Source organism: Microtus oregoni, unplaced genomic scaffold, assembly GCF_018167655.1.
Source record: "Microtus oregoni isolate MIOR12 unplaced genomic scaffold, Mior012 000036F_ref0000092, whole genome shotgun sequence".
Taxonomy (NCBI): domain Eukaryota; kingdom Metazoa; phylum Chordata; class Mammalia; order Rodentia; family Cricetidae; genus Microtus; species Microtus oregoni.
The window spans coordinates 6,222,219-6,247,244 of record NW_024543095.1 but is presented as its reverse complement, the minus strand read 5'-3'; the positions used below and the strand labels follow the sequence as shown (position 1 = coordinate 6,247,244).

Sequence of the window (25,026 nt, the reverse complement as noted above, 5' to 3'; positions counted from 1 at the left end):
CACGTCAGAATACCTCAGTAAGGGCAATTATCATTTGTAGAACATGGCTCTGGGAACTAGACTTCCATTTGGGGGTTTGGGTTACATACCTAAACTGAGGACAAAAGACAGGAACAGCCATTCTGCTGTTAAAGGGTGTTGGCTGGACTAAAGAACTGGCTGGTTCTGCTGGAACGCAGAAGATCAAAACAAGAGAGTTTGACACATGACCCATGGCATTTAAGTGGTGTGGTTGGACTTTGTCTCCTGGAAAATGCTGAACATAGAAGAAGCACATCAAAGCATGCTGAAACAGTAAGGTGACAAGAGAGGACATGCCATACAGAATCTCCTGCCGCAAGGATGTGCAGTACGCCACAGTGTGAACTATTCTGGTGGGACTGTTCCGAAAGGCCACCAGGCAAGGTAAGGAAATCTCAGATTTAAGAGAGACAAGAAATGTGAAAAAAAATCAACACCATCTTATTGTCTGTATAAGCACTTCTATCACTTATAATAAGTACTTCTAACACTTGCTATGTAAGGTACTGGAGAACTTAGAAATGAGGGTTGTGGAGGCTGGGATGACAGTCAATTAGTAAAAGCTTCCCTCGCAAGCTCAGTACCAGAGTCTACTCCCTAAAACCCATGTAACAGAATAGCTGAGTACAGTCTTGCTGTATTCTTTTGACACTAGTGTTAGGGGGACAGAGGTAGACAGATCCCTGGGACTTGGCTGACCAGCCTAGCCTAGTAGGAGAGTTCCAGGCCATTGAGAGACCCTGGACTAAAAAAAAAAAAAAAGAAAGAAAAGAAAAAGAAAAACTGGACAGCACTTGAGGAACAAGCATTGCCTATCTGTGTTAACAAAATACACATTTGATGCAGAGTCCCTGGGGTGCAAGCTGGTGTCTCTACCATGAAAACACCCCAGATAATCTAAAATGGTGCTTCTCTACCTTCTTAATGTCATAATCCTTTAATACAGTTCCTCATTTGTGGCGGTGCCCCTGCAACCATAGCATTATTTCCGTTGCTACTTCATAACTGTCATTTGCTAAGGCTCTGAATCACGACGTAAACATTTTTGGAGATAGAGGGTTGTCATAGAGGTCGGGACCCACAAGTTGAGAACTACTGTTTTACAGCCTAACCAGGCCTGGAGACTGTGATTCAGGGTTTAAAAAGAGGCAAGGACTGGAAAGCAATCCTGTACACACATTCTCAGGTGAATCCACTTCTCCTTCCAATGGTTTCATAAGTAATGGAACACATTCCCTCAGTGATGTACACAGTTCAAAAAGGGCAAGGAGCATGCCCAAAGACGATACACAAAGACAGATAAGCTGTAGAGACTATGGGGCGCCCTCCAACTTAAACCCAGGCTCATCTGCCCAGAGTCTGTCAGCTTGACTCAACACTGACTTCTCTGGCTCTTGCTATCTGTGAACGAAGAGGAAAGGAGCTCTCATTCATGAGCTCCCACCAGATCATTTTGTCTTAAAGGAAGGAAAGCTGGGGATGAAAGGCGTTGCTGTTATTGCCGTGTTACCCCAATGCTTCCAACTCAGTCACCAGTACAGCAGGTCCGATTCCAAAACTAGTTGAACCGGAGCCCAAGGTCTTGCATCCCAGTTGGTTTCCAGAATCAACTACAAGGAAAATTGGACACTACTGGTCCCTGATGCAGGATGATATTAAGAGTTAATTTCCTAAACGAGCTCCCTTGGAATTCTAGAATTTAAGCCACTGCCAGGTTAGAATAAGAAGTATTTTTGGCAGAAACCAGTCCATAATATGATGAAGTTTGACAGTTAGGGAAATAATAATTACTGTATGGGCAGCAGAGTCACGGGTTATTTACCAAATAAGGCAATGATTTCTGCCATGAGAATATTTCAATGAAAGAATACTTTCAGCCTAAAGAGTTTGGCTTATCTTTGAAAAATGGTATATCCCACAAGCACTGTTGGTTTAATGAGGAATCCATGTATTTACCAAGTACCCAGCTTTGGAGTGTTTGGAGTGATATTCTTTGTCTTTTTAGCTCAATGTCACGGTGCTCTAGGCATACTATGGGATTCTCAGATGTTTCTAATTACCCCCTGTGTACAGCCAATAAAACAGCTGGCTCAAGATGTTACTAATGCCATGAGAAGAGGCCCTGTAAATCACACTTTCTTCAGAAAGGGACAATGCAGTAGCAAAAGGGGGCAAATTTTAATCTTGCTAAATAAGATTTTAGCTAAGAATGTTCTAGTGTGTTTCCTAATTTGTCAGGGAAGGGGAAATAGTCTACTTTCCTCACTCCAAAAAATTTAACATCTTTTTTCCTCTCACCTCGTAGAGAGAACAAAAAAATTGGATGAAAATTAGGTCAAGCTTTTGCATCAGGAAATCGCAGAACGTCCCTGCCACGCGGAACCAATTCTTCTTGACTCTCCTGGGCATCCCAGGCTTGGTTTCGGAGTAAAGAAACCTTCCATAGCTGCATAGGCTGGTGTTAGGTTTTGTTACATTCTTCCAACAGCTCTCAGGAGAGGCCAACATGTAGCCATGCCAGTTTGTCAGCAATTACTGCCTGAGTCTAAAGTCAAGAAAATGAAGTTGAGCAGCAAGCCATCCCTTCAGCTCTACAGAGAAAATCAAGTTCTAACAAGTGTGTCAATGACAACACCACACTACGTTGGTAACAGAGGGCAGCTGGAACTTCCATTTCCTTTATTTGTGATACGACTTTGAAGGAATAGATCTCAAACTTCTAACTATTCTTCCCATTTGGTAGTTATTTTATTTCCCTGGACTGCTTAGCATGAAGATGATTGTGTGGCTGTCCCCAAAAACATTTCCACATCATCTGTGATGTCAGTTCCAGGACATTTTTCCAGTAATGCACAAATACATTTTCCACTTAGAAAAAAAAATTATATATACCTTGACTGTTAAAAATTGGTACAAATGCTTGACACAGCCAATATATAGAAAATTTAGGCAAGTTCCTATGCCAATATATGCTGTTGGTATATGCTGCATCATGTCCAACATCCTTAAACTTACTGTAGCCTCCAAGCCTAAAAGTTATATAACAGGCAATGGAATGAAGAATACAGAGCACGAGCAACCATAATAATCAGTCCTTGTTGGAGATGCTCCCATCTCTTCAAGTTGATGACCATAATAATCGGTCCTTGTTGGAGATGATCCCATCTCTTCAGGTTGATGATTTTTCCTTCTGACCACAGCTCTGGCTTCCAGAATGTATTATACTGCTTGACTTCATCCACCTTTGCCAGCAGGCTTGGCAACATGCAAGTACTTCCTGTGTAAGCAAGTGAAATTTGCAAAGGACACAAGGTCCAAGCAGAAAGGCATGTCATGGAGACCACGGGATAACGACACAGGACAGTACTCTGTGCAAACTCAAGACCTTCCTCAGCAAGGCTAAATGTAAACAAGGATGGACTGAACCAGGAGGCAGAATGGAAGGGGAAACCAAAAGATAGATCTTTGATTTTTCTCTTGCTCCCGTTGTGCTGTTACACACACACAAGGACCACTACCACATGCAGCATGCCTGATCCAGGTTCCAGGAGCCAGGAGCATGAGTGCACTCACTCCCTGACCCAGCCTCTACTCTGCAGCACTGGAGACAGAGCTTACAAGGTATGCACAGGATGGACCTTCTTCAGAAAAGCATACCGTTCTTTTCACCAATCCAAGACGTCACCTCTACCTCCAGCCTGCTTTCACACTAGACTTTCAGGATCTTCCTAAAGCTCAACATGGATCCTATCACTTTAATGGCTTGGAACTTGAGAAACAGGGAGAGAAAAAGACTAGGGTCCTTTGGCCAGTTCATAGAACACATGAACTAGACCCCACACGTCAGATGAATCACTACAAGTGCAACAGGAGAGAAAATAACAGCACTATTTGAAAGAAAACTTAAAGGTCTGCCTAAAAAGTCTTGGTTTTTTCATTGGCAAAATAGGCTGGAAATCCATATTGAGGGGCAACTGAACTAAGAGTACAAAAGTTGACTGGCAAGTACTGTGCTCTCGATGTGGGAGACGTATCTCTGTGTAAAGAGTTAAAGGGGAAATACTGCTCCTTTCCTCCAGTTCTGGAGACTGAGCCCAGGGCCATGTGCAAGTTCTATACCACTGATGGTGCTTCCCAAGCCAGACAAGGTCTTTTCTTGGGTATCTTTTGGTGAATGAAATTCAATCTCTCTGTGTATATGTCTCTCTGTCTCTCTGTGTCCTTCTCTATCTGTCTCCCTCTGTGTCATATGTGTGTTGTCTGTGTATCTGTCTGTCTGTCTTTATATCTGTCCATATGGCTGTCCATCTCTGTCTGTCTGTCTCTGTGTCTGTTCATATCTGTCTCTGTGAGTCTCTCTGTGTGTGCCTCTGACTGTCTGTCTGTCTCTGTGTATCTTTTTATCTCTGTCTCTGATGAACTGTGTGTGTGTGTATATATATATATATATCTACATATACATGTAGATATATATCTGTCTGTTTGTCCATCTCTGTCTCTGTGTATGGGTGCCTCTGTCTGACTCTCTGTCCATCTCTGTCTCCATTTCTCTTCATATGTCTCTGTGTGTGTGTGTGTGTGTCTCTTTTAAATTATAGAAAGATGATTCAACTGGTCTTTTCCTTCTGTGATTGCTCCTTGCCTTAGAATTAACGAACTAGGTTAAGATGGCCATTACACGTCTCCATGGCACAGGCCCTGACATAAAAACCTCATTGAGCATCACCACAACGAGGTACTGTGCTGGCTCCCGGGATACTAAGTTTAAGTCTTTGTTTCTAAGTGGCTCCAAGGACAGTGAATAAATAGGCATTCCAACAAAGAGGGGAGCCATGAGACACTGAAACACGGCTAGCACCTGTCTGAAGTGAAACAGGCACTAGGCTGGCCAGAATGAATGAGGGAGACATGCCTGAGCAGAGGAAGCAGAGGCACAGATGACCTGGGAATGGGGACATTTGGCATCTCAGAGGCTCAGTTTGGAAGAGATAAAGCTTCAAGCATGACCAAAGAGAAACAGTCAAAATAGAAGCAAAGGAGCCAGGCAGCAGAAGACCCTAGAGACCCCAGGAGCTTTGCAAAGCACAAAGCACATCAGCCGGCCAAAGAGACACAGCGAGAAAGGCCCCACGCTGTGACACCAGGCTGTTTCCTCTAGCTCGCTCTAGCACAACACCTCAAAGAACCCACTCCACTCTCTGATGGGCCACCTGTGGCTTTGAAAGGACCCAGGAGTCCCATGAGCTTTTTATGCGACACAGTCAACAGCTGAGCCCTCCCTCTATGAAAGGTTTCTTTTAAAAACTGTCGTGGCTTACAGATGCACTCTGTGATATTACCAGAGGGACACCTGCCACCTTCTCAGCCCTGGTCATCTTGCTTTCCAACCAAAGATGACCTGTTCTCTCTGGATTTTACTTAGCAATATTAGCCTGCTGCCTCTATGTTTTCTTTTGGTTTTCAAGACAGGGTTTCTCTGTAACTTTGAAGCCTGTCCTGGAACTAGCTCTCATAGACCAGGCTAGTCTCAAACTCACAAAGATCTGCCTGCCTCTGCTTCCCAAGTGCTGGGATTAAAGGTGTGCGCCACCACCGCCCAGCTGCCCTTCCACCAATTTCTTCTTCAACCAGACCTACCTTTGACCTTCTACACACACAGACGCAGACACACATGGATACACACACAGATACACACACACTTTATCCACAAAGGAATAACCCTCCCCCCATTTTAAAAGCCAGCTTACCCCAAATGACATGTGACCTATCCTATATAGAAGAAAGTTAGAGAAGATGATGGCCCCACTTTGTGAAGCTTATGTATGGAATCCCTTCACTTTCTGGTGCAAATCACCAGGTTTCCTTCTGTCATAACTGCAAGGCTCTTTCTTTCTTTCTTCCTTCCTTCCTTCCTTCCTTCCTTTCCTTTCCTTTCCACTAGAAGACAAGACTTGCTTGCCTTTGTCCTCTGTGTAGAAGATTGGTCTTCACAGACATTAATCTGATTCAGATAATCATGACACAGGTTCATGAAACTGAACCCAAGATGACAGACTGATTTCGAATGAAGGCTACTAAGGCAGGCCTTTTGGGCATTCTCTAGGTCTAGACAAAAAAAAAAAAAAAAAAAAAAAAAAAAAAAGCAGGCTTACATTCAGCCCTTCATGGGATGTCTTTATTACACCTCTCTCCTCAAGACTCAGGGTCTATGCACACTATTGTAAGAGGCAGAGGTGGTACATGGCTCCAGGGACCCAGGGTCATCTAAACACAACAAGACAGAGTCACATACAAGCTCATAGAGATTGTGACAGCATACATAAAACCTGGACAGGTTCAAACCAGAAAAAAACGTCCTAGCACTGAAAGGGGAAGTTAACACAAAGTCCCACCCCTGACCAAGAAGCTATTTGCAATGTATAAGTGAAAAATCAGTTTTTCTTTAGTTGAGTGTCACTGGGTCTATCGACCATGCTCCAGGGCAGGCCTCAGGCCAGGAGCAGTCGGCCAATACAAACAGAAACTAGTGTGTGTGTGCACACACACACACACACACGCACACACACTTTTTGGGTTAATATTTTTTTAAATCTTACTGTGTTTTCGTTTCGTTTAAGTTTCTGGAGTTTTTTTTTTTTTAATTGGTGGTAATGGTGGGGTTTTGTGGGCTGTTTTGTTTTGTTTTTTCTTTTTTGTGGGGGGTTTTCAGGTTGTTTTTCCTGTTTTATTGTGCTTGTTACTTTGATTGTTTTGGGGGAAGAGAAGACACATGAAGTTGGATGGGCAGGAAATGGAAGGAATCTGGGAGGAGTTGAAAGAGGAAAAAGAATATAGTTAAAACACATTGTATGAGAGAAAATGTTCACTATGTTTTTATTCAGGCAGGCTCACGCAGACAACAACATCTGTGATGCTCCCTCACAGAACCTGAAGCCGGTCTCCGCTCCAATGTCATCTTACCACACAGGCCTTGGTAAACCAGCAGCCTGGGCTTTCACCCCTTCCCACTCTCTGTTCTTTTTCTGCTCTTTACTTTCATTCATGGTATTTACCACTACCTGGCATGTTATGTGTACTGTTTCTTACAATAGACTTTTTTTTTATAACTGCATATATTATAGTAGGAAAAATAGAGAGAGGGGTGAACAGAAAGAGAGCAGATTATAGATGATGGTTTGAATGAGAACGTATTTGAATAGTTGGTCCCAAGTTCATAGAATTGTTTAGGAAGGATTCGGAGGTGTGGCCCTGTTGGAGGTGTGGTGTTCCCCACCACCCTGGCAATAATACTGTTGTTCCTTCTGCCTCTATGAACCCCACAAGTCCTCACAAGCACCCGTCCTTTCGTCACAGGCTCACTTCACTTAGCATAGCGTCCTCAAGGTTCATCCACACATCAGCCACATTATATATCATATTACATGTACGTTAGTATTGTGGGGGAGGAGGAAGGAGTTTGCCTGTTTTGTTTATTGTTGTTTCTCTTGTCTAAATGCATCCCTAAAACCTAATACACATTCAACATATATGTTAAATGAATTAAGGTTTGAATATCAGCCCTTTAAGGGTACTATACAGTTTAAAGACAGAAATATCCTACATTATAAGGTTTATTATTAGCAAATAAAATAATTATAAATAGATAGATACACATACAGCTGTTTTGCAAGACAGAGTCTCACTATGCAACCCAAAATGGCCTAGAATTCTTTATGTAGACTAGGCTCGACTTGAACTTACAAAGACCTACCTGCCTCTGCCCCCCAAGTGCTAGAATTAAGAGTGTGTGCTACCATATTTTGTCAATAATAAACACACTTTGGAGTGGTTTATTTGACATGTTTCTAGGCATTCTACATTGCCCAGATGAAAAGCAACCTTTTTTTTTTTTATTTTTACTGTTGTAATGAATCGCCTCTAAAACCCGGAAGGTACCCCTATTAAATTTATTGGGAAGAAAATACAGTCTCCCAGTGACCCCCAAGGAATTTTCATAGATGAACTTTGGGGGGAACAACACAACACAGCTGGCAGCGAATGAATGGCTCAGTATTTGAACAAAGTTGCCAGAAAAAAAAAAAATCTGCTTCACCACCCTAAATTCTTCTGTCAGTTTATTTAACGCTTCACTGAGAGTCATCTTGGTCCCTTCTTGGGAAGAGAAACTTTAGAATAGATTCAGGAACACAAATTGCTCACCCCTCTCCCCTCCCAAATCTTCAGTGGCTGAGCTCTAAGATGGGGACGTTTCCAAAACAGAGCACGGGGTGAATGGGGTGACCGTTCACAAAGTGACCCTCCAAAAACACCAGTTTCTTGCCAGAAAACTGAACGTGTCTCTTTCTCTTGTTCAACATGATTGACAGGCATCAGCATAACCTTCCTGGAGCCCTTCCTTAGTGAGCAGTAAGAGAATGAAGTTCAAATTTCCAAGCTTGAAGTTCGGGGCACCCCACAGTCTTGACGCAATCAGTCCCCCCACCCCGTCAGACTCATTATTTCTTATTGATAAGACAAACTATTCCCAGTTCCCCAGGACCACCTGTCATTTTGTCTTCACACCAAGTTTAGCGGAAAAATCCTTCATCCCCCATCAATTCCCCTGCCTCTCACTGATTTTTTTCTCTGAAGACTTGACAGTGTTTAGAGTTTCACAGCCCATGTCTGTCAAGCAGGCAGAGTTCACTGGTCCCCTGTGTGATAATACGTTGAGGAGCACAAACAGCAAGGCGGGCTACATGGAGGCACCGAGGGATACCCCTTCCCTCTCCAAATATCCTCCACCAGATGGAAGCAACACCTCATCTCCTCTCTGGCCTCCTGCTGAGCATCATCTACCCCAGTTTAGAGTTCTGTATGTGACTTCTCCTCCTTAGAGCAGTAGCTTTATGGTTGGTTCATCACGTAAAACCTAGGACCCCGCTATATGCATAATGACCACTTCATGCTCGATCCGAGGAAGGAATGCGGGGTGGGTCACCATGTAAAACCTAGTACCCTGCTCTGTGTGCCATTATTTAATACATGTCAGAGGAAGCAACATGAGAGAGCTAGAGGGAATGAGACACTATGAGAAAGGTTATTGAAAGCCACAAACACCTCCGGATTTCACCTCTGCAGATTATAGCCACCGCCACTGCGCTCTCTCAAATGAAATAGCACATGGGAGACATGGTTGCTAAGTCATCAGATATGTTTCTGTAGTTACTTATGGGGTACTCGTGGGACAAGAGTCCTTTCTAAACACTAGAGAAACGGCACGGTATAAACAGAGGGCAGAGAAGTTTATACTGCTACCTTCCCCGTCTCTAAACAAGTCAGATGGCAGTTTGGCAGTGTTTGTGATATTCTGCTTGACACACACACACACACACACACACACACACACACACGAAGCCATTGATACAACAGCACTGAACAGAAAAAGTCAGCCCACCCACCTTTAGGTAAGTTTTCATTTTTCAAAAGAAAGAAATGAAAGGAAGAGGGAACACAGATGAACCTGCTGTCACTGGGAACAACAGTATAATTAGAAATCTGCTTTCTAGACACTATAACTCGATGCCCATCTTCTACACTCCATCTTATCTTACCATGCGCATGGCAAGTTTATGCCAGAGAAGGGCTACAATCCTTGAAAATCACCTCCACGGGATGGCTCGCTCTACCCCTTGCAAATTTTTTTCATGGATCTATTTCTTTTTTGGTAGTGGGGCCTTGTGCATTCTAAGGCAAGAAGAACTCTACAGCCCTGGGCCAGAGGCCTCACTTTGAAAGTCTCTTTTAATAGACGTTCTACTTCCGGATTCTCCCACTAAATACTCAAGGGCAGATATTTTAGGTTTAATCATCACCAGAGAAGGAGAGAGGTACCTGCTGCTTCTCACATACGCCAGCCCCAGGCATAGTCAGTACAGCACAGAAAGCCAACCCAGTGGTAGCATGAACCAAGAAGGGATCCAAGGCACAGCCTGCTACAGAGCTCTGCACGCCTATTAGGGCCTGCCTGGGATAGAAGGGGTAACCTGGGACAGAGGAGGTGTAGAACCAGAGCTCAGCTTTAATGGCGTCAGAATTTTGAGCCTTAGTCCTAGACTCGGTTAATTTATACATTCTCCATGAGATTCTCTAAGGTGTCCCTCTGACGCACTGAAGTCAGACTCCGGGGACATCTTTACAGATGACATAAAGCGATTGTTCCACTTTCTGCTAAGCTACTGACAGTGTGTCTAAAAGGCCCAGCACACTTAACCCTCTGTGCCTATTCCTTTAGTGCAAAAATTGGGTGACGGTAAGATTAGTCCCCCTCTCTTCAAAGACCCAAAGACCCTCAGGAAAATGTTGTAAGTTTTGTCTGCTGTGGATCATCTCAGCAAGGTGTCCTGCGAACGTCATGTGATTTGCTTTGGATAGTTTTTTGACTCGGGGCAGGGATCCACAAACTTAAACTTCAGACAAATGTTGCATTCCAACTGCCATTGGGCTGCAGCATCTGTTCTCCTAAACACCGTCTCTGGCTGCATCCCCACACAGCAGCAAAGGGAAGCGCTATGACAGAGGCCACAGGGCCCACGAATATAACTTGTATTATGTGGCCTTTCTCGGAAAAGCATGCCGGGACAACCCCTTTAGAACCCTTAAATATAGAAAGGGAGAACCAGTTGTTAGCAAGCGATGAGCATTTGAATTTCCCACAATTTGTACTATTTTCTGTCAAAAGATGCATGACCTTATACAAAAGTACAAAGGGAGAGAAAATAAATCAGAAACTACTCTTTATAAATAATAAAAGCATATTACACCAATCAAGTCCAAAAAGACCAAAGCACACAATTTTTTTTTAGTTTTTCTATTTTTGAAGGATCACATGAACTTTACAAGTTTGCTAAGCCATCTCTTTTCAATAGAAATAAATTATAGAACATGCCCCTTCAAACCGCTAATATTTGAGCTGAAATAGAATAAAATAATGTTGGAATGAAAGGAAAGACTTCTCATGGTTTCCATTGTGCAACAATTCATTGTAAATAGAGTCTCTAAAAAATTTTAAATTGTAATTAAGCTTCTGAAGAGTTGAGTGGCAATGCCAGTCCTTTTGTGGAGGGCTGAGGGCTGTCTCTGAACTGCTCTTGCGAGTAACTGTGCCGTACGTTATATTCTGAATGAGCTATGTGTAATCTGCCCCTAAACAATTGGGCGGCCGCCAAAAAGGAAAGTGTGTGGCGTGCGTTAACAAGCAGACTTCCTCTGTTTCTCAATGCCTTCAAATATTTAGTTTCAAAATGAATACGCTGCAAACAGAAAAAAAAAAGAAAGAAAAAGACTACCCATTCAACGACTTCGTCACTGCTACCGTAAACATTTGCCGTAAGTGCCGAGAGGCACAGACAGCAGTGATGATGACGGAGAACAGCAAGAAAGGACTCCTGCGAGGAAAAACGAAATGAGAGCAAAGCACCCAGGGCCAGTGCCTCCTGTCCAGAACTGTTTTCTCCCTTCCTCTCCTTGTTTACAGAAAGAGAAAACGTCATACGCTAATGCTATTTGCCGCTGATTTTGAAGCCATGAGACAGGTCAGGATGTGAGTCAGCAGCTGAGCACTTTGCCTAGTAAATGCACGGCTCGACATCGAATCACCAATGCAGCAGAAATAAATAGAAAACTAAACCTCACAATGCGAGGTTTTAGAGGTGAGTTTTGGGAGTCACTATATATAATCTGACTTACTTTGGGGGATGAGAAAAAGCAGGTCCCCAAAATCCTAAATGGCATGCCCTGTGGACTCTCTGGAAAGCAACAAAACCAAGACTCCAGTTCACTTGCTGGACCATCCATCAGTTCAGTACACTCCTGACCTGCTTAGCACTCTGTGCCACTTGGCATACAATAGCTAAATCCTCCTTAAAATGTTCCCAAGTACCCCAATCGTAGCCACGAAAATGGCAATACCCTATTCAATCATATCCAGGGGCACCTATTATTTTTCCAAGTACAGATGATCAATAACACTGCTTCAGCCTCATTTGGAGTTTCCACGACGGAACAGACTAACCACCGCACCAGGCAGGGCTTCAGGCTGCCCTTCATATTTTGTCTTGATGAAATTCGTGTGAAATAGCATCCCTTTCCTGCATGCCTCCGACGCATACTCCCAAGACTAAACAGCAATATTCCATAAAAAGACCAGATCTAGCCAGTGTTATTATCTGTCTGACATTTCAGTTTTTCTTCTGAGTAACTCAGAAAGTAACGTGGGTGTCTGGATTGTTTGAGTACACATGGCAAGCCATAATTGGTCAAAAAATAATAAAAGACTTTTTTTGAGTGACAAAAATACTGTATTGCATGATGGCATGGCACTATGACAGCTTCAGGCGACCGCAGTACTTTCTCCACTTACAAAAATGCAGAAAAGAAACAGAATTTTCAAAGAGGCAAAAAATCCCATTTATGCAGCCAGTAACTACTAGTTTATATTTAAAGTTTCTGTGGGCTGACAGCAATCCACTAGTCTCTCTTGTGCAAATTCATCTTATACATCAATCTATAATTCTGTCTCGTGATACAGAGTAGATACGTGGCAGAAGAAACAAGGCTACAACCCTTCCTAGACGAAGGTCCAGATGTTGACAGTTTTTCGAGAAAAAGAATTAGGGCTCTCATTACTTATGATGTGAAAACTATTAATTTCACTACAACGTTCCAGGTTACAGGAGTGAAATCGAATGCAAATCCAATTTATCAACAAGCTGTTAAAACCTGAAGCTAAGCAACGCAAGTCAGACATTCAGGTCTCACCTAGAAACTTGTCCTTGTCTCATCTACTCTATACCTTCCCATCGCTGCACAGCTGGGGAGATGCTAAGTCACAAGAGGAAATATTCTAGTTGCCAATCCCCCAAGAAGCCAAAAACTCAGACTGAAAAAAAAATATTTCAAAAAGCAACTTAAAAGACCTCATAAAAGCAACACATTCATCTTCAGAGATAGGAGGCTGTTCAAGCAGAGAGAGCCATGTGAGAGGAAGGATGTCCAACTGCCGTATCCTCAGAGACCGACTGGAGGTAAAGACAGTTAGGGACCTCGGAGGAACTCACCCACTCGGAAGTTCGTGGCTGTCAGGGTGTCGGCTGCATGGCCGTTCTCACTAATGAGAGTCGTGGTATTCCCCTTCTGGCAGCTGTTCTGACAGTTACCCTTGGTGCAGGTCACTTTACAGATGCTCGGAGTGAAGACCACCTTGATGCGACCAGTGTGGTTACTCACTAGGAGCAGAGGCAGACAGAAAAAGAACAACAGACACGTCAGCTTAGTAGCCATGAACTTGCCTTGGAAAAATTTTCAACAAAAAAAAAAAAAAGAGGAAAAGAAAAAGGCAAGAGAGGGAAAGAGAGAGCCCACAGCCCGACAGGTTTCAGGCAGAGGGAAGCCAGATCTGCTCGCTGCTCTCTATCCAGTTAGTGTCTCTGAAACAGGAGTAGGAAGCTTAACAAACAGAACTCCGGGATGCACTCCAAAACCACATTTGAAGTCGAGTCAGTGGAGTGGGATTACTAACCACAATGCTGCACTTTATTCACGGGCAGACAAAGAGCAACATCCAGGGCAAGGCAGATTAGAGAGCCAACCGCGACAGGCAGATGGAACGCAAAGGGGGTTGGCCCCGCACCTAGTGGTGAATGAACTCCTGTGTCCTCAACGCGCATACTTTCTCGTTTCTCCGCTTATGAAGTCACTATTTGCAGCCCGACCCCTGGAAATGTTTGAGGCATGCGGCATGTCTGAGAACATCTGTCTCAAATCTCCTGGCACTCTCGGCTGAAGTGATCACATCCTATGACGCAGCTGTGGGAGCCCATTTCTTTCTCACAACCCATGGGCATCGTCGGTCCATATGAATGCCTACAACCTCTATTTTGTTTTTCTAATACGGGGCCCATCGAAGAGGAAGTTAGGACCAGTCGTGGGGATAAAAGGTCGCCTGTGTAAAAATAGCCTGAGTTCTCACCATCGCTGTGCACAGACCCCCTGAAGAGGAAATTCTGTCATTCATAAGGTACTTTCTTAAAAGCCCAAGTCTATAATCTAATCGGCCAGATGAGGTGGCACCGTGGTGCACAATTTGGGCACTGAGCCAAAAACACATTGTGGCTTTGAATCTTGGCTCAGTTCTCACGTGACTTTGAACATTCCATTTTACCATTTCCCTGAAACATGAAAGAATTGGAACTGATATTTTTCTAGCCAATCATAACTTTCAAAGTCTCCATGTGAGGGGCAGCCAACTATGGCCCACAGGCCAAACCTGACTCACTGCTTGTTTTTTTTTTTTTTTGACAATAAAGTTTTATTGGAACATGGCTGCACTCGATATCTATGGCTGCCTATTACAACACAACACAATTATACTGAGATTTCATGAACTCAACGTGCCTGTTTTCTACGGTAAGATCTCAATCTATACTGGAGACTATTTCTCTGTTCTGTCTTCTGTGTGTGGAAATGTACTGCCATTCGGTCCTTCCTCTTTCCCAGCCCTGAAGCGTTAAGTAGAGATGTCGGCAGTAACTGACAACAGTGACAGTTTGTCTTCTGACAACACCTTTATCCTACCACTGCCTTCACAAAATTTCCAAAGGGGATCAGGGCCTAGTCAGCCTGTCCAGTCCCACCCCCGCCCCACCTCTGGACTTCCTTAGCCTGATCAGAATTATATTTTCAGAAAATCGCCCACAATAAATTGACTCAAATCTGACCTTAGACATCAAATTTGGGCCAGAGAAGCCATTACAATCTCAAAGTTGGAGTAGGACCCCAGAGGCTTTCCTACATAGTCATCTCTCATGCATTGATGGGATGGTAAGGTACCAAACAGTCCTTCAGGCTTTATCTGAACATCTCATGATAGGGCACGTACCACCATGAATCCCGTCCTAGGCACAGGGTGATTTCTACACTAAAATGTGTTCTTGAAGCAACTTATTGGTCCTGATACAGGTTTCTCTGTCTCACAACCCAAAGCCTCGTCCACATGGCGGCCCTTCAAAGGTTCCAACCCAGCTGCCACGTCACCACAAAGCCTAAGTTAAAAGCGTTAGAAGTCATCAGCTGTGTTGGCCAGCTTCATGTGATTTCTCGGAAAAGGGGAAAAAAACTTCAGTTCTTTTCAAATGGCTTCCAAGAAAATCTTTCCCTTGGCGTTCTTAACCCGAGGGGTTGTTTAAACCAAATATCAAGATATATGCTTGTAAACACAGGAAACTGAGGCAGGAAGATTGTTGCAAATTCAACAAGCTTGTTCTATCTGGTGAGTACCAGGCCAGCTAGGACACATGCCCAGACCTATCTTAATAAAGGAAGGAAGAAACTAAAGAAAGGAAGAAGTGGGGAAAAGGAAGAAAAGAAGAAAAAGAAATGAAAGGAGGGAGGAAGGAAAGGAGGGAAGGACGAAAGGAGGGAGGGAGGGAGGGAGGGAGGGAGGGAAGGAGGGAGGGAGGGAAGAAAAAAGGGAAAGAAGGGAGGGAAGGAAGAAAGAAGGAAGGGAAGAAGGGATGGAGGAAGGGAGGAATGGAAGGAGGGAGGAAGGGAGGAAGGAGCAAGGAAGCTGTTGGTTTAATGAATAGATATTTTACTTGCAAACAGGGCTCCCAGCAGACTTCAGAAAGGCGCTGTATGAGACACACTGTCAAGACTTAAGGCAGAAGCACCTATCATCTATGGAAGGCTAGACAGAAGCTATTTTTAGGAATGTGGGCCAAACATTGGGAACATTTGGCTCTGCTGACACGACCAGAATGCACCTGTACCAAGCCGTATGGAGAGCTGGGAAGATGTCTCAGTGCTCGCTAGCTGTTCTATCCTGAGGGCTGGGTTTGTACCCATGTGGGGCAGTACACAAAACATCTCTACTTTAGCTCCAGGGGATCTCATGGCCCCATCTATCCTTCACAGTCGCCCCTCCTCCACACACAGATACAGACGTAGACTTTTTTTTAAAGCAGCATGTAAGTTGTGAGCATGGCAGTGTTCCAGTAAAACTTTACTTGAAGAAACAGTTTGCTTCCCACACCTTTACATATTTAGAGAAATATTTTAAATAATCTAAGCATCTACCTTAAAAATCCAAAAGCATGCAATGAATACTATCAGCAGCTGAACAAAATTCTTCCAGTATTTTTTTTAAACAGTAGCACAAACAAATCAACATGGACTCAAGGTTGTTAGACCATGCTTACAAATATCTTGAGGATACTTTGTGTGTACAAGCCGAAGTGCAGGGGGGAGGGACACCCACGACAGCATCTTCTTCCTTCAGACAGATACAAATTTCTTTTTCTTCTGGCTCACAGTACCATAGTGAAACCAAGAGCCCTGTGCCAACTATTCTGTCTCCTCCGGCACTCACTCGTAGCATCAGCAACTGCTATGTGCATGCCCAGCTACCTAAATCACGCTTGCTTATGTGTACTGAGACATCCAAAGACACTTATGCTTCAGTCAGAAGTCCAGTCTTCCTCCAAGCCACAGAAGTCACCTCAGAGGTACCTGAGAGTCTCCTGGCCCTTTGTTTTAAAAATTTATATTTCTTTGCCAAAAAAAATATTTTGGATCATCTGGATGTTCAAAAGGCAGAGACAGTTTCATATGACTTAATCCTAATTCTTACAGTGCTCATGTTGTCTTGGAAGCAAAAGACACAGCTTTTCATACTTACCCTTGGGTTTTACAAGTATTCTGCTAGAATTTAATTCTGAAGTAGACACCTGAATTCCTAGTGAGCCCTTTTGTCTCATCCCAAAGTGTTTAATTCCTCGTGCTGATTAGTTTGAGGTTCCCACACTAAAATCTCCAAAATCAGAACTGGAAAAAAAATTATGTTGACAGTATCGGGATCTCAATAAACACTGAGTGGATTCAAAAATGTACATGTCTTTATCCCGGTACCTGAAATCCATTTCTACCCTCCTAAGCAATGATTTTAAGTTTTAAGGTGCACACAAGTGTGGTCCGCCAGTCAGAGCTTCAAATTCCTCAGATGTGAGGGGTGAAAGACCATGCTGGTCACCATCCAGGAGTCCGATAGGATGCCACTAACCACGGTGTGAGCTGCCCTTTAAAAACAGGGGCTATTGCAGACAAAGTCTTTGTGGAGCAGCTACTACTGAAGGACTCTTGTGTCCTGTCTCTGGTAGCTTGGAGCTGTCATAACACAAGGATGCCTGCTGAGACCCTCACGGGACTGGGACTCACAGGATGCTTCATAGAGAGGGAGTGCAAGTCCAGGGCTAACAGTGGTCAAAGACCCTGCGGAGGTGCATGTCCTGGCTGAAGAAAACTAAGAAATCTGAGAAGCCAAAAGAGGACCAGTCAGGGGCTAGCAGAGAGCTCGTTGGACAGATATTCACACTTGTTCTCTCTGAGAGAAAATACGGGTAATTTTAAATGATCCTTGTAGGTAAATGAACACCAGAGATCTTTAGCAAGCACTTTAAGACCTGGAGTTTCAGAGGCCTTGGCTAAAAGTCAAGATTGCCTGGAGCCACGTAGCACCTACACAGGGCCTCCTACTCCTCAGTCAAAGACACTCAGGAGTCAGCATTCTGTCTGCAGCTCAGCCAGACCCAGTGTGAACTTAGACCTCCAAGAAGAGGCTCGGAGCAAACCACAGGCGTTCAGAGTGAACGGGCAAATGTCGTGCCGATACCCTAGATACCCTCCCAAGGTTTACATTAAAGCGGGGGGGGGGGGGGGGGGGGGCGCCTTTCCTCTGTGCTGCACAATCACCACCCAAGGAGAAAATTTAAAACTATGGAAAACTGTTTCTGACAAACAGACTCAGCCTAGAAAAGAGGACAGCTGCCATCTTTCAGTCATCGGACCAAGACGTGACCAAGAACCGAGGCAGCCAGAGAAATAAATACAACAAGTTCAAGCCTCACTTCAGATGTCATGAACGAATAAGGTCTCCGCGGCATTCACCTAGAACGCTGTGACAGCGTGTCAGCACTCATCCGACTTAACCAGCTGGGACCAGCCAGCTCAGGCAACGGCTATCAGAGGCCGGGTCTCGGATGAAAAGCATCATCCTGCTATTAAAGGAGGCCAGGGAAAGAGTCACGTGAGCTGAGTCAATACAGGTAACATCCTCTCTTCTCTCTGGGAGAGAGACCGAGCCAGCAGGTCAGGCTCCTGCTTGCAGTTCACTTGCCCCAAGGCCAAGAATTCTTTGAAGGACAAATATTAAGATTAGACACTGCTTAGCCTTGAAAGACCCTACAGACCCCCTCCTCAAAACCCGCAGCTAGCATGCTCCCGGGGGAACGTCCTGTTTGCTTTAAAAAAAATTCTCCGGATCAGCAGCCAGCCTGCTCTCGTAAGAACATCCCATGTGCTTGAGAGAGCAGGATGTCTATGAGATAGGAAGACTGCAAGGCAGGATGTCAATAAGATAGGACATCAACAAAGCAGGTTGACTGCAAAACAGGATATCTATAAGACAGGCCAGGCATCCATGCTGAGAGAGGAAACCATTCATGCCCCCACCTCATTCCAATCGACCGATAACCACGCTTTTGCTTCTGTAAACTTGCTTTTTGCTCTTCCCTATAAAAAGACCTCCCCCCAAGTCTGCAGGCGCGCAAGTCCTCCGAAAGACTTTGCCGCCCGCAGGTACCTGTGTTTATTCAATAAACCTCTTGCTAATTGCATCCTGTGGCATGGTCTCGGAGTATCCTAGTTCTGGGTTCTTCATCAGAGAGGAAAGGTCCTCTCTGAGGGCCTTTCAAGCCTAACAGGGCTTCACTGTTCATCTCCAGATTTAACTCTAGATTACCCAAACAATGCCCATGGAGTACTCTGTACTCTTCAAACAAGGCGGGAATGACCAATTAATATCAAATCCATTACCCTGTGGTGTAATGCCTAGGACTGGACAAACCTCCAAAACGGTTGAGATTTCCACTGTGAGTTTGGACAGGATCTCCTTGCCACACGGGTTATTAAACTCCAAAGGACAGCTGACCTTTCTTGCCCTCCCCAATACTCCCTTGATAATCACTGGAGGAAACATCATGTTGGCTGTGTATTTCTCTTGAGAGCACGTGCACAAATACACATTTATACACACTTAAGGAAATCGTCTTATGGAAAGACAAAGAGAGAAGTAGAAAATTATATTCAGCAAAAGTAAGTTCCCGGGTAAGGCCTGAGGAGAATGCTTATCTAAAAGCAGAGATGAGGGGCTGGAGTAGTGACTCAGTTGGCAAAGTGCTTGCGAAGAAAACAGATGGGTCTGAGTGCCAGCCCCAGCATCCACAAGAAAGAAGAAAAGGCTGTGCAGGGCATGGATATGTGTGCCCTTTGATCTTGTAATCCCGAGGCTGGAGGGACGGAGACAGGAGGATCTCTTGAGCCCAATGGCTGGCCAGCCTAAGCAATTGAGCTAGCTCTCGGCTCCAGTGAGAGATCCTATCTCAAAAAAATAAATCCAGCTGCTCCTGATGTTGACCTTGTCCTCCAGGCACATATAAACATATGTGAGCATTCAAGCTCATACAAGCACAATGCAAGGGTCAAAAGCATATGATGTTGTAAAATATAAATGTGAATAGCCCCCTGGAAATGCCTATTTGAGATGTGCATGGGCTACCAATCCCACTTACCATCTTACTGAGAAATGAGAATCTAAGGACATACTCATCAAGTGACCTCTGCCTGGAGCTGCCCCGGCTTTTCCTGATGAAGAACGTTAGCCCACCCACAGCCTGTCCCTCCACTAGGCCCCAGACTCTGTCCACTCTGCCTTCTCCTCACTAGCACACAGCCATGCCGTATTGTTTTCGTATTTACAGAATTCAGAATTCTATTCTACTTTATCCCAGATGATGGTCCACTTTTTTTCCCTCTTCATAACAAAACTGTCAGGTCCAAAGGGTACTCTATTCCTCCCCTAAAAGGCAAGACAACAGACTCCGTCCAATACTGAGTCTAGATCCAGCTCAACCTGATCTCCAGGATTTCTGGAGGTTAGATAAAAGCCCGTATTCTTCAGGAACTTGTGAAACTGGTCCCCAGCTACCAAGAGGAGCCATTTCTCTTACCTCTGGCAGAAGGGACAAATGGCCCCCTGTGGTGTCTATCCGCATAACAAAGCCCATGCTGGCTTCCAGGCTCGCTCAATACCTAAGTACCTTTATACATTTCAAAGTCCATGATAGAGTCCAAGCCTTTCTCACCTCCTCCCCTACCCTAAACTTTCTCCAGCTCACAGGCTTCTCTCTTCCCAGCTACTCATCCTTCTTCTAATGGGGCTCTTCTCGCTGTACTTTCTCTCTCTAACCCGCACTCCTTTCTTCTTATCCTCCCCTTCCTTCCGCCCTTGCCCTGCTATGCTCTATTCCTCATCTCTCTTGCTGTCTCAGTATCTCCACTGCTCTCCGCCTTCTCCAGTCCTGCTCACCTGGCCATGTTCCCTCTGTTTCCTTTTCTCTGCTCTCTTCTCACTGACACTCAAAGCCTTAACCCTATCCTGGACCATCATGTTGTCACTTTCTTTACTGTCCCCCTTGCGTACTGAAGCCATCTCCTAAGTCTCCTACCATTTCCCCTTCAGTTTGCTAAAACCAAGCAGGCTTTGCTGTCAACACTTCATTAGACCTGCCTTTAGGAAGATTACCGGGGACTCCACATTGTCAAATCCAGCCAAACCCTCTGGTCTCTCTTGTTCCAACTGCTACAATATATGACACACTGTAACACCTGGCCTTGTGACATAGACTCCTCCTTTGACTTCTAAGTTACCATAATCTCTTAAAGTCAGCTCTTTCCTTGCTTTTCTCCCTTCTAATCCTCATGATTCAGCTCACGGGATGGCCCCAGAGCTCAGTGTGTTTAGCCTTCTCTTCCTTAGACTAAATTCATAGATGACTCTATCCTGCCCTGTTTCATGGACTTACACACCATCTATAGACATCTGTGGAGTAACATGTAACAGTAATCAATATCACCTTAATCTCCTACATATGTGTTTATTCATATTCATATGGGAAACACTTTAATACAAATGTGCACACATAAACATATGTGAACATGTTTACATAGAAACATGCAAATACACACACATATCAATCCAACTACATACTCTGCTGCATGTTACTAGCAAACAAAACATACCCAGAATTAAGCTTGCTTCCCTAATTCTAACCTTGTTCTTTTTATCCCCCACCATCTGAGAGCAGTACAATAAGAAATTCTGTTTGTTTCTTATTTTTCGGAAAGCAGCAGCATCTCCCTGATCCCCGGTAATATCCTCCCGCTGCAATGCTCCACCACTTTGACTAGATGGTTTCAGCTGCTTCCTGTCTAGACTCGGCTTCCACCATCCTCGCCCACAGCTCTCTCCCCTCACAGCCTCCAGCGCACCCCTTCTCACGAATAACGTCACATTACGGCTCTCCTCCCTTCCATGGCTTCCCACTTCAACCAAGAGTAAACCAAAGGCCTTACCAAGACCCATGGAGCCACCCAAGACTTCCAAGACCATGACTCTGCCCCACCCTCCGCTCTGGCTTTCTCACCATTCCTCAAACACCTACACATTTCCGTCTCCAATCTTTGCACTTGTTTCCTCGGCTGGGGTGTGCGTCTACGGACACCCATAGCTCCTTCTCTCGCTTTCCTCAAGCCTTCTCCTCTCGCATTACCAGGGAGGCCCCTCATTGCAACCCAAGATAAAATTGCCATATCACCCCAACATTGCCTGATTGTGGTTTGTATTTCATTTTCTATTTAAGGCAAGTTTCCTTTTACTAACACCTTAAGAATATAACCTGCATGAAAATGAGCATCTCGTAGCAAGTTCTTAAGTATTAATGGAATAAACAAATGGACCTTACTGACAGGAACTTAAATATTCATATTTATCTCTGGGGAATTACAGGACACACCTGGAAAACCTTTAGCCTTAAAATGTATTTGCTATATATAACTTGTCTAGAGAAGATTTTAATTACTTGCTCATCAGAGCAAGAGAAAGTAGGAGCCATCATGGTTTACAAATTCAGCAATCATTACAAAACATTTTCCCCAAGTCATTAAAACATTACTAAAATGGCTAATGATTTTTTTTTAAGTAAAACAATTTTTAAAATTAAATACACCAAAGGAAATGATGGACTAGGCAATAGAAAATAGAATTTCTCAACATGTTTTCAAAAGAAAAACAATTTTGTTAATAAAATTTCACAACATATTATGCAAAAATATCATACTGACACATAACAGAAAGTCCCTTAGATTTCACAGATAAGACCTCAAAGTCTGTAAGGCGGTTCAGTATTCATGTGTTTCTGATTTACGAAGGATTAGTTCACTGTTAGCACATCATTGTCCAAATGTGACAAGTGACAAAACTGACCCCAAAAGACGAAGACACTTTGGTTCTAACTAAGCTGGAGAGACAGACTAGTCAAAAGCACACGTGTTGCGACGATGCAAGACTTCATCCTGTGTTTCCATGTACATCAGGTCTAATTTCCTATCCTATGCATTCACTCTTTGTTTCACTTGAATCAAGAAGCACGGGAAATGGCTCAGCTGGTGAAGTACTTGCCAGGCAACAGTAAGGACTTGCGTTTTGATGTGCAGAACCCAAATATAATCCAGGTGGGTATTTTAGCCACCGGTAAGCCTGGTACTTGGAAGGGACAGACAAGGGGTCCTCAAGGCACACTGACTAGAGCAGCCAGAGTCTACAAGCTCCAGTGACAGGGAAAGACCCTGCCTCAAAAAAAAAAAAAAAAAAAAAAAACAAAAAACTGAGCACAATCAAGGAAAATGCCCAAAACCAACCTCAGGTCTCCACACACAAGTGCACACACTTGCATTTGCACACGAGCATACACATGCCCACAAATATACATACACACCACATATACATTTACATATTTACATACACACCACATACACAAACAACAACAGAAGAATTGCAACTGTTATTGCCTGGACTCAGCAGCAATCCTGCCTCAGCAGGCACACTGCGGATGCAATGGGCTCGTCCAAAAGCACAGTTTTTAAATATTTGTTTTGTAAATTTTTTGGGAACTCAATACATTTAAAAAGACCACATCTAGAGAATGTGGCATTGTTGTGATCGTTCTTGTAGTTTTACCTCTTTTAATACCATTTTCTCCTTTACAAATAGAAGAAAGAATCCTATTTTTATCCCTGGAACCAAATCCAGCATTTCTGAAGGTACAATATATTTTATAGTCAAAAGACTCTTACCCACCAAATAGTTTGCTCACCCAGCAGGAGCTGGCCCAGTGTTTCAAGAGAGAAAAAAAGCAGTCTGCCATAAAATGGAGAACTAGCAAAACACACACTAGTGACTTCTTGACATTTTCATTCTCTGCCCTTTTTTGTAAAAAGACGCTGAAGAGAGCCAGTGACCCAAACATACTTCTTCAGTTTAGGAGCAAGGAACACTCAGCAAAGTTCAAGAGAAATTCTGGACTGTAGTTCAGGGGCAGACATGACATCACTTGTTGATCCTCAGTTTGCCCCCAACTAACTGGAAGCAGAGACAAGGTGCAGACCTGGATCCTGGGACCCCTGGGATCACTTCAAATGCTTCTATGGTCTTCATTCTGGTACTTCCTCCAGAACTGTTCTATCTAGAATACATCAGAAAGGTCCCACCGCAGCCCTGATTCTGAATGCCTCCCACGAACTACCTGTGTGTCCCATCCAAAATGGACAATGGGATAGGAATTTCTGTGACCCAATAGTTAAAGAAAAATGTCTTCCAAAGAAGGCCTTAACTCAGTTCAAAAAAACAAAGGAAAAGAAAGAGACAGAGGATCTTAAAGCGCCCATTTTCTCAAGCCGGATGGCGAAATTCCTAGACAATAGAGCTGAAGTGCTCACGGAGAGGTAGGGATGTTTTTGTTTTATTTTCTTTCTTTTTTGAGGGGTGGGCGGGTAGTAAGAGGCATTCTGGTTCAAGACGTTGGTTTCATAGCTCGTCTCCCAAGGAGGAAACAAAAAACAAACACTGATGGCATTTTTTTTTCCTATGTGAAAAATCTCTATCTCCCTCAACGGCCCCAGGTGAGCACCTGAAGCACACACTTCAGACACAACCATACGGCCATGGGTACAGAGCAGGCAGAAGGGTAACCGACAAGATGGCATCACTGCTGTCAGGAAGAAGAAGGCTAAACAAGCAGCATTCACCTGCCTTTTGTCTCTCTATCCACACCATCTGGTCGGTCCGCAGGGGCTCCCTACAGAAATAGTGCTTGGATATGCCCCGGGTGACTCAGATTTTCTGTCCCTTAATTTTGGAATGGAATTAGGTTTTATTTATCTCCACATTTGTTGTTTTTCTAGAAGCAAGCGAGTGGAGACATTTGCCATTGGTCGGTCACTCACCATTCCCATAAATAGCGTCTGTGTGCTTGTATGCGGCGGAGAAAGGCCGACTAAATGGAAGGACAGCAACAAATTCCAAGACTGACTGACCCACGAGCCCCAGCGGAGGCTCTCGGCCTGATGGATCTTAGTTCATCTCCAGTGCTCACTCTCATCATTTGGATCCTATATGACCTATATAGTATTTATTACATATTTCTGACAAAATCAAACTCCTTTTAAGTACATTAAGACCTGTCCTATGTAGACACGACTGAGTCTCCTCTTCAGCCACACCCACAAGGACAGACAGGAAATTAGCTAGGCTATAAAGCCCCAGAATCTCCACTTGTGCACTTCCTTCCTTCATGTATGCTCCATTACTCTATTTAAAAAAAAAAAAAAAAAGTTTCTCGTTTTTGTGGGTTTTGTGGGTTTGTTGTTTTTTTTTTTGTTGTTGTTGTTGTTGTTGTTGTTCAACCATCCTCCTGAGTCCAGATGACTGGGAGAATCCCCTGTCCTCTTGATTCTGCATCCTTCTGTCTACAGATGCCTCTCTATTCCAACACCTTCCTTTGGCCTCAGTCGCAACCA

The 25,026-nt window shown here is 44.0% G+C and overlaps 1 protein-coding gene across 5 annotated transcripts in view; it reads right to left on the bottom strand.

Annotated features, from left to right (window-relative positions):
* The window catches only part of Ltbp1 (latent transforming growth factor beta binding protein 1), a 373,313-nt gene that overhangs the window by 192,062 nt on the left and 156,225 nt on the right, over positions 1-25,026 (bottom strand). For 4 of the 5 annotated variants that reach the window (XM_041631028.1, XM_041631029.1, XM_041631030.1 and 1 more), the window contains one exon: positions 13,119-13,286. In XM_041631028.1, the coding sequence (XP_041486962.1) occupies positions 13,119-13,286 (168 nt within the window). Of the gene's footprint in view, positions 1-13,118; positions 13,342-25,026 lie in introns of those variants that run through there. The other variant, XM_041631032.1, reaches the window with a different exon arrangement.